Genomic DNA, 10,773 nt, shown 5'->3' with positions numbered 1-10,773 from the left:
ACCAGAAAAGTGGTAAGTAAGCTCAGTTCATTTAGACATTTACTAAATTCAGTACATTTTTATGCACAATAAAAATAGGGCACACAAATGAATATCTAGTTTTTTGCTAAGAAACATTCACATATTATCTCATCGTTTTTTAAGTTTCATTTCTTTGCAAACGACAAACACTAAACAAAATAAGTAAAAAAAAAATTAAAAAAACATAAGATGTTATAACACCCTACCCTTAAATGGTTATTTAATCTTTGGCTGAAACAACTCCAGTGAGATGTTTCTTGTCGCCATCTATGCTCTGACATCAGTCTGAGGAAGGTTCATCATGCTCCTTCCTTCGACCTGAGAGAAAAGCACGGTGCCCTTCCTTTAGCTATCTCATTGTCAGTCCATAGCAACAAATTGGGGATGTTGCTCTACCGATTCTCCTCTTACGACTCATTCCAAGGGAAACACTGGCTCTTTTGCATGTCATTAAAAATAACATGCAGCTAGTTTCTGTGCAGCTAGTTTCAGTTTCATTCAAGCTTTATGCTTTTTCTTCAAAAGCATAAAGCATTTCTTTGAAAGAGCATACCCTATACTGTTCATTTTTGTCTTTTATGTGAAGGCTGTTGCTTTGATAACCTAAACATAAAAAAAGGATCAGTGTGATCCTTCAGCACAAACACAGAACAAGATAAAGCAAAGACATTATTTCTCGATGTGAACACTTTATCTACTATAGTTATTAATTTTTTCACCTCTGTCAGCACTGTGATGCTTGACTGCATCCAAGCAAAGCCATTTAACTGCACTGCTGCTTCAAGCTGGTGACAAAGCAGACTGCGGAATGAGAAAAGCTCCTCATGTCATGAGAATCAGTCTTTCTGTGCAAAGTCCAGTCTCCAGATGATGGTTGATTAAAGGTTTTGGGAAGGCTGCCTTAATATCAGATACATAAAATGTAATGAGCCTAAAATAATTTTTAAAAATGCATTTGTATGGGCTACAACCCATCATTGCAGTGTTTAGCACTGTTCTTGTACACAATAGATATCATTCCACGGAGGAAAGAAAAATAAGATGAAGCCAAAGGATGAATCTAGTAATAATGTGCTACCACTGACCTAGTTTCTCAAGTAAATGAATTAGCAAGTGAGAACGCCTCAAGTCAGACTTGTTAGTGAGCTTCCGCTGTGTAAACAGGGACTACAACTGCAACCTTGGGAGTTGTACTGCTACTGTGGGTGTGCTGCGCTGCAAAAGAATCAAAAAGTGATGAAACTTTCCTCCGCTTGTTACAGAATCCCTCTTTCAGAAACATTTCCCAGTCCTTTTCGGTTTTAACAGAGATGTTAAACCACAAAAACACAGACTGCCCTTTGTAGTCGTGTGGAAGCTGCTTATTTTTTAAAGTCTTCAAGGCACAAAATCAAACCACATATGAGACCGGTACACTATGGGAGTGCTGTTTCTTTTACAATAGAGATTATGTTTTTGAGGAGACAGGAGAGGAGGTTAACAGAGGCAGCAGACTGACTTCAAAGTGGAAGTCATGCCATTCCCACTACAGGATCACTGCTGTTTTCTGCTATTCTTAGAGTCCCTAACACCTTCCTGACCATCTGGTGGGGAAGTCACTGATCTCCTACAAAATGGCACATCTTTACTTGTTTTCTATGTTTTGAAGAAGGTAGACCTTTTTCTTCAGCATTTTTGTCTTGACATGTTGTTGTGCCTTTTAATTGGGTGTTTCAGGATTTGTGATGTGTACTCTTTCATCTTGAACTTCTTGTTGTTTTGCTTAGTCTTGTTATGTCCCTATGTGTTTCAGAAGGGACATTTAATTCGTCAAGCAAGTTCTAGGCCAGTTCCAGGATCTCTAGAAGACATGCAAATGTAGCTGCCGAAGAAGCATTGTTTTAAGATGTTAGAACCATCTCTGACTTCAGAGAATCAGTTCCTCAACTCAGGTGATGGGGTTCCTTATCCTCTCCGTGGGTGAGGCCAGTTGCTCTACTGAGGACATTTATGCTTGTATCTCTGATCACATATTTTGTGTCCACAGGTAAAGATCGAAACCCAAACAGCTCAGTTATCACAAGCATTGTCTTTTGACTGCGCTCTTTTTTTCACCACATCTATCCACTCACCCACTCTATCCTATTGTCATTTTTGATTAGCCCATTTTATTCCAGTTCTGATTCATGGCCTCAATATTTGAGGAGCTGACTCTCATTCCTGCTGTTTTACATTCAGTCATGAACCCCTACAGTGCGCACCGAATGTCATGGCTGTTAAGATGCCAACAGACCCACATCTTGACAAAAAAAACAAGAATGAGACCCTGAGAGTCTGATGCTATGAGTACTTGACTTGACACATGACTGATAATGTAATAGAATGATAAATGACTTCTGAAAATGATTTTATTCAGTGACCAAAAGATGTTCAAAATGCCATGTGCTATTAATTAGTACACAAGCTGTATTTATGAAATTTTAATCTTTCCTGTCTTTTATTTATTTATTTTTTTGTTGTTGTTTTAGTTTAGTTTTGTTTTCATCAGGAACGCCCCCAGGTTTGCTCAAGAGGTGTTGATCAGAGTCAGTCAACAAAAAAATGTTTCATACATATATTTATTTAAGTCAAAGATAATCTTGATCTTTATTGTTACAAACATCAGGCTATAAAACAAGGACAACATACAGAAAATGCACAAAATTAAACAAATATACTGAGATATGATACTTGTTTAACAGCTGAAAGAACATGGTTGATAGTTCTACTGTACATTAATGAAATATGACATTAGGTAGTTGAGAGTAAGTTGTATGATGTGTTCTTGTTCTTAGTTGAGGTAAGGTAACAGTTTAGTTAACCTGAACTATAAAACAATGAAGCAAAAATTAAAACAACAATATTGTTTTACCCTTGAATTTCTTTAAAGTTAATAATCTCACACCTAACAAGGGAAATAATTAAGGAAACCTTAAGCTAATCTATATACACAAACCTGTCTGGTAAAACCATCTTCATTTACGTTTGTTTTAATTAGTGCCTTGCAAAAGTGATAATACATCTTTAATTATTTAAAAAATTTTAAAGTTACAGCCGCAAGTTTCAATGTATTTTGTTGTGATTTTATGTTGTAGATCAACACAAAGTAGTGGATAATCATTTAATGGAAAAAAAAGTGCTACATCATTTTTAATAAGTGAAAAAAAAACCTTTGAAAAGTGTGGAATGTATTTGCATTCATCCCATTTAACTCTGATACCTTTAAAGAAAGAAATTAATCACTTCTTTAAGAAGTCATTAAATCAGAAACCCGTGTGTCATTTATTTTCAGTAACTGGTGAGATTTGTGAGATAACATTGCTGAACAAACAGCAAACAACAGAGCAGACAGATCAGGGATAAAGTTGTGGAGAATTGGAAAACAATTATAAAACAAGATCCCAAGCTGAACATCTCACAAAGCAGTATTCAATCTATTATCCCTAAACGGAAAAGGTATGGAACAAAAGCAAACCTATCAAGTAGTGGCCCACATACCTAAGCATAGAAGGCAAGCAAGAAGTCCATTAATCAGAAAAGCAGCAAAAAGGCCCTCTGTGAAGCTGGAGGAGCTGCACAGATGCACAGTTCAGGTGGGAGAATCAGTCGAGAGGGCAACTATTAGCTTAGCACTTATTATGGCTTTTATGTAAGATTTTCTACTTATGTCAATGGATGCTATAAGAAAAGAAATGTGTGGCCCACAGATATAAAACTAACAGCACCCTAAACACACCACTCCCACAGTGAAACATAGAGGTGATAGTGTCATGTCAGGGACAGACAAACTGAAGCTGACACTTTCCATGACTCAGCCAGAGATTTAAGCATTTTCAAGTTTTAGAACGGTTCAGTCAAAGTACAGACCTAAATCTAGTGAAGAATCAGTGGCAAGACTCTGAAAAATAGCTGTTAAAGCAGCCCCACTCTGGCAGAACTTCAGTTTTTTGCAAAAAAAACAAAAAAAAAAAACAGAAAAACAAAACATTTCTGTTTCTATGAAGCCAGAAGAAATGTACCCAAAAACACTTGCAGATGTGACAGCAGAAAAAGGTGTGTGTAAAAAGAATGTATCAGAAGGATTAATGCAACAGCACTCCATACTTTTCAAAAGTGTATTTAAAAAGAAAAAAATAAGATACATTTGGTTCTTTCCATATTACAATTATACACTTATTTGTGGTCAGTTATCAGAAAAGAAAAAGTCTCTCATTGAGTAATAATAAAATATGAAAAGAATATGAGTACTATTGCAAGGCATGATGAGATTTCTTTTGGCGTTTGAATCCATCAGCTAGTTTTATATCATTATAAATAACAAGGCAAATGTTTGCTTGATTCATCCACAGAGAAACAAACCAGGTGAAGGAAATGCTATTTTTCCATTCACTTTGTCCACTAAAAGGGGAGGCTGACTTGTATTTTTTTTAATCAAACAATCTCACATCCAGTTCCCTTTATGTTCCTTTTTGGACATCCTGGAGTATTTCCAAGTGGACGGATCAGTAACATCGATGCCACTTGTCAAAGAACCATTTTGTTGTCCCTCTATTCATTCATGTTGATGTCTTCCTCTCATCTTTTCTTCACTGAGTGAAGGCCAGAAAAAAAACTTCACAGTTCATCCACCCCTTCATCTATAAAACCATGTAAGGTTGCAGGCCTGCTCAAAAGTCTTACAGCTGTTGTAACCCTGCAGAGTTTGCACCAAAATCCTCTGATGCCTTAGTCATCACCATTGTGTCCTCCTGTCCATCAGATTTGGACATTTCTCCTAGATGTTTCATTGCTTCATTTGTGGCAGCCACCTTAGGATGTGGAGAATATTGGAGAACTCGTCTCGTGTTGTTCCTTCAGTTGCACACATGAAATCAAGTGTGAAGTGTTGTAATGAATGGCTAAGTCACGAACAGAGTGTTGCAGTCACAGATCAGAGGGGAGACATTCATTTCCCAGGTGCAGAGTGGATCCAGTGCTTATATCTAAGCTGTGTCTCCTTCTTATGTTTCGAGGCGGTGTTTTCTCTTGGCTCTGTGTGCGTACAAGAAATACATACTGTGCCCGGTGGTGATGAATATTACAGATATGATAACAAGGATGCCAAAGTGCTGAGGTTGTGGAGCAGAAATCACCATGATAAAATGGAGCAGGTCCATTAGATAATTCATGGAGCTCTGCACCCCATTTACCACTCCACGCTCTGACTCACAGATGGTCTCCTGCAGAAGCTGGGTCACAGTCAGGTCGAAGCACCACAAACCTGAAAACGCATATACATTTACTCTTTAAAAGTTGATCCATACAGTTTTGTTTTTAACATTGCAACCCCAAGAAATGAAAAACAAGATGCTGCCTCTATCGTATTTCCCTGTGTTCAGCTTTATGTGCCCTGCTCATTTTGGTCTCTGATCTAGCCAGACCAGCAAACCACTTTTGCTTGTTTGCTGTGTCCCCTGCACGACTAATGAAAAATGGGACTTGTGATGGCTTGTTTAGCAATGGCTTTCTTCTTGGCGCTCTTCTATTAAGAACATATTTGCAAAGTACACACTAACAATTGTTTTGTTGACAGATTCCCTCACCTGAACTGCAAATCCAAAATTACCCGGGCCTTTCTTGTCTGTTTCTCTCAATAATGCTTCTCTTCCCTGGCCTGTCATTTCAGATGGATAAGCAGTTCTTCAAGATATGTTTTAAGCTTGGGATATTGTTTTGTAATGTAACACTGCATTGAGTTTCTTCTCTTCTGTATCCCTGAGCTGCTGTATGCCTTGGTCTTAATTATGCTGCTTGTTCTCTAATGTTTGCTAACAAACCTCTGAGGCCTTCACAGAATAGCTCTGTTCAACTGAGACTGAATTACACTCCAGTGTACATAATGTACTAATTGTGTGGCTTTTGAAGGCAGCTGGTTGAAATAGATTTCATTTAGGGCTATCAGAATGAACAACTGTGAATGATAATGAACTTTAAACTGATTTTTTTTTTTTTTTTTTTTACAAAACATGTATTTTAAAATTATATCCTTTATCTTTGACTTCATAATTATACAGAAGTTAGTTTTGGTCATACATAAATCCCAACAGAATGCCTCAAAGTATGGGGCTGCAAGTTGAAAATATGTGAAGACATACAAGGGTAAACAAATTTGTAGTTTTGAAATTATAGGTAGGAGTTAACTTAATAAAGCCTACCTATAATTTCACAGAGCCTCGATTGAGGGAATGCTTGCTGCACTGGCATTTTAACAGAACTTTTAGTTGTGATGTCGGATGTGGTATTTCTAGATATGTTTCATCAATTTTCACAATTTACTTTATTTTTTCAGAGGTTTCTAGACTTGAATTTGTGGAGTCTTCACTATTCTAACTATATACTATGAATCTTTTCCTGAACAATTATCACCCACATTTTGAAGTTGGTGTACTCACCAATGCGTGCAGTGATAACACCCAGGAATAGCAGAATAATGGATATATAAGAGTCCGGTGCCGTTCCAGATGGGACGTTGTCAAAAAGGACGGTGTTGTTGGTCCAGTGTATGGAGGAGCGATCTGGAAGCAGTGGCTGATTGCTCCCTCCCGAAAGAGGAAAAGTGTGTTTTTGCCTTTTGCTTGCCATTCCTCCAGGGTCAGCAGAGGAACCGGAGCTAAAGTAGGGCATCAGCAGACTAAGATCTATAGGGCTGCCAGGAGCAAACACAGAGCATACACACAGCAACAAGCAACCCAGGTGGAGGCAGCTTGAGATGATTCCTGTATTAACCAAGCCAACCGACTTTCTGAGCCTGGTGAACATTACAGTGCCCATCAACCCTGTGATAGCTGACACGCCCATCAGCAGACTTAGGAGGGAGCCGCTTATGCCCTGAGTGTAAGCATAGCCAGTAGTGATGCAGTCAAAGCCCAGGACTGTAGTGTAGAGGAAAGCCAGACCCAGTCCAGCCAGGAAGACAGGTTGTCGATAATAGGCCCTCCAGCCATCCATACATGTGCTCAGCAGCCAGCGAAACCTTTGGAAACACAGCGGCAAGTTGGTGATTTCTTTAAGATGCATGTCTGTGTTGCAGTTGCTCGTTGCCAGAGGGTCAGATAGTTCATCATTGCCTTGCCCTAATGAGAACAAAGAGCAATAACAATCATTTAGTTTATATGCTGTGAACGCTGAATCATGAGTTGATTTTTAGTAACTTTTTCTACTCTAACTTCTAATGTCTCTTCATAAATATATCTTAAACTCAGATCATCCACACAAATTTAAACTGTTAATGGCCATAAACATTGTGTTTATTCTTTAAAATTATAATTATTTCTAACAAAATCCATTGGAAAAAATGGATTAAAATGATTAAAATGACAATCATAAACATTAAAATGATAATCAACCCAAAACTTTAACCAACACCACTCTTTAAAAATTCCAATACAAATATCTTACATATCTGTTGACTCATCATATTGTTAAGGCAAACATTTCATAGTTGAAATGTAAAAGGTTAAATTTAATGGAATTGAATGTCTGGCTTTTTTAAACAAGTATCTCTGACTGGAAAGTTGTGGCTAAAGTAGGAATGCCCTGATACAATCCAAAGTATAGGATGAATTTTGATATGATATGTGATGTCATATGTCACAAACCAAATAAAGAATGGGGCATTTCAAAACACACCTAAATGTTTCAGATCACAAAACTCATTTTAACATCAAAGCAAACCTGTATAAATACAACCAGCTCTTTTCAATGGTTTCATGTGTTTAGGGACTATCCAAGCAAAGCTGACCAGATGTGAAAATTTAATTTCTCACCCAACAACATTTCCTGTATTACTTTCCAGGAGGTTTTATTGCCAGGTCTGTAGAATTAAGTTATCACTTAGAGAAAACCCATCTTATGACCTGATAGAACCTGATAGAACCTGTTTGTCAACATGAAGTAACCAGCACACCACGGCTCAGCGTTGACAAACAATATTTGTCATCTAGAAAAATATTGCAAATCTATTTTCAAAACTTTGGAAACTCCAATGAACAACATTCATTGGATTGATTGGGCGCTGCAGATCTCACATGCCATTTGTGTTTATGATTCAACAATTAGAAAGAGACTGAGGAAAAATAGCATCCATTTGCATTTGAAGTGCAAATGGTCAAAATGAACAAAAGGTCTATCTCATTCTCAAAAAAACATCTTGATGATTTAAATAGTTTTAAATAATGTTGCCCAATACTGCACAGACTTTATTGAAGTTATTCCCACCAGACAGAGCATAACCCATTATTAGGTTTAGGGTACAGTTACTTTTAAGGACAACAATTATTTGTACAGTTTATTCCCCTTAATAAATATTAAAATTTGCTTGATGATCTGAGACTTTTAAGTGTGATACAAAGTAAAAAAGATGGACAGCAGGGTATATACATTTTTAGGACACAGTTTCTTTAGAAATAAACTACAAAGCAATTAATGCATTACTTTCTCTATGCTTTAGGTAATTTTAGAACATTATAGCAGTTTTTTTTTTTTCATTCTCTGTAAACTCCCAAACTGAACCAGGAACATAAAGCTGCATTCTACAAAAAATCCTGTTGGGACAAAACATGTGTTCCTGTGACAAAAAAAATGGCATCTGAAATGTCATTGGTGAGTAAAGTTGGACATATGTTGGCGCATTCCATGCATGATGCACTCATTGTATTTTCTTCTGTTACTTACATTTTAAGATCTAGCATTACATTACAAAATCAGTTGTGAAAAAACTCCTGTACCTTGCAACCCTCTCCTTTCTGTCCTCGCCAGGTACTCCTGGTCGCCCTCAACCGTTGGGGGTTTGACTGAAAGAGCGGGAACGATTCGATAAACTCTTGACAAGAAGAAGAATTCCACAATGAGAGAAAAGAGGTTCCACGCCAGGATGAAGCCACAGCCAACCACGTTAGAGGCCAGGGTCATGACCTGTCCCACTGCCAGTGGGGCCAGGATGTTGGTCACCTGATCTATCCTCCTCATGGTTGCATTCATTCCTATTGTTGGGATCAAACACACCGAGATGAAAGCTTACCCACACACAGACTTTCAGAAAAAATTTAGATAAAATAAATAAAATAGGAGCTTGTTAATCTAAGACCTTTAGTACAGACAACGATGCAGAGTAAACTTTCTCACCAGCCAGGTGGCCTCGGTTGTAGCCTGTAATAACCACTATCCAGTCCCTCTGGATGGCAATGGTCAGCGCTGTACTTGCAAGGTTTGCCACATCTGCCAGGATGATCACCACCGTATAACAAACCACCTTGTGTGAGTTTTGCGATGCAACATGTTACTATGATGGCACAGAGTAGCCACAAGCTCAGAAGTAGAGGAAACAGGGACACAGAAAAGAGGGAAGAAAAACAACAGCACTAACTTGTTTATGTAATAATACTTACAAATCCTATCAACAAATCATTTGCCGTACATTAGCTACATGTATTCTATGTTAATTTCTAATTATTAGCTTATATTAGCCAGTATTTAAAGTCTACTTACAGTAAACCATCCATCCCAGATCAGTTCAATCTGTTCCTTATATGAGAATACCAGCATGAGCACAATGCTACATACAGTCACTGAGGTGTTCTGAATGAAAAGAGATGCATGTGCAACTAAAACAGAAGATGGAGAAAAAGACTTTCAGACTTTCACACATGACCGTATAAAAGTAAATCTAAGTGACGTAACATATTCATGCACACTCTGTACTCATGGAGTCCTGCTGGGAAAGTATAATGATCAAATCAAAAAACTGATATATTTTAGATATCAGGTTAATGAAATTCACATCCTTGGTGGAACACAAAACCAGCAGATTTCTTGGTCAAAAATTGGATTCTTCTGATCTCTATCAATACTTTTCCATCTCTGCTACCTGATAGTGTTTCCAAAGGAGTGGGGAAATAATCGTGCACACCTTTATTCCTAGGATTGCGATCAACCCAGTCTCCAATTAAAGCCCCAAGCAACAGCACTGACCCAGCCAGCACCAATCCAAACACTGCTGTCAACAGCAGGTTGCGGCCGTACAACTCAATGAGGAACACAGAGATTGCAAAGTGCCACATGCGGTCACCCTGTTAAATCCAAAACACAATGTCATTAATAAATGTGTGTATAACTGCACACATTTTATGTCAAAAGGACAGCTTTGCTGTTTGTTCTATTGTTCGCCATGTTTCCTCCCTTCAGAAATGTCTCTTACCCACATAGATAATGCTCCACTCACATAGATGAGAAACTTGGGGCCCTTGAGGTAGATAAGAGCTGAACCTCAAAAGGAAACACGTGAAAATAAAAGTAGGTCATTGGGAATTTGCTGCATACACAAAACTCAAGCTGAACCCAGAAGGGGCACCTTACCCGGTATTTTCCTTGCTCTTCGAGTTCTTGAATCCCCGATGTTGTCAGATTCTAATTCAACCACAACCCCACCACAGTGGGACGTATCAGCTCGCTGAGACATTGCCTAGATAAGGAATGAAGGAATGTAAAAAAAAAAAACAATTTAATAATTTTTAATAATAGTAATGTCTGGTTTGCCACATTGTTAGGTGTGTGACAGGCAGATATACCCCATTGCTGGTAAACTGTAGGGACATTAATTATCCCAGGTTTATTTAGGAGCAAAGACTATCAATTTCATCAGCACTACCTTACCCAACACAGTCTGTAAGGTCCATGTGCAACAAAGATTTTTATGAC

The 10,773-nt window shown here is 37.9% G+C and overlaps 1 protein-coding gene across 1 annotated transcript; it reads right to left on the bottom strand.

Moving 5' to 3' along the window:
• Nucleotides 1-4,962: 4,962 nt before the first annotated feature.
• LOC102220984 (solute carrier family 40 member 1-like) lies at nt 4,963-10,534 on the bottom strand. Its single transcript, XM_023330618.1, has 9 exons — nt 10,432-10,534; nt 10,274-10,341; nt 9,986-10,145; nt 9,565-9,680; nt 9,202-9,328; nt 8,805-9,059; nt 6,471-7,151; nt 5,172-5,299; nt 4,963-5,070 (listed from the first exon to the last, which is right to left on the bottom strand). Exons 1-9 carry the CDS (start codon nt 10,532-10,534, stop codon nt 4,963-4,965), a joined length of 1,746 nt encoding a protein of 581 aa, XP_023186386.1.
• Nucleotides 10,535-10,773: the final 239 nt, after the last annotated feature.

Source organism: Xiphophorus maculatus, chromosome 3 (genome assembly GCF_002775205.1).
Source record: "Xiphophorus maculatus strain JP 163 A chromosome 3, X_maculatus-5.0-male, whole genome shotgun sequence".
NCBI classification, from domain to species: Eukaryota; Metazoa; Chordata; class Actinopteri; order Cyprinodontiformes; family Poeciliidae; genus Xiphophorus; species Xiphophorus maculatus.
Note: the sequence above shows the minus strand (reverse complement) of the source record. Positions and strands in the feature narration are given on the sequence as shown.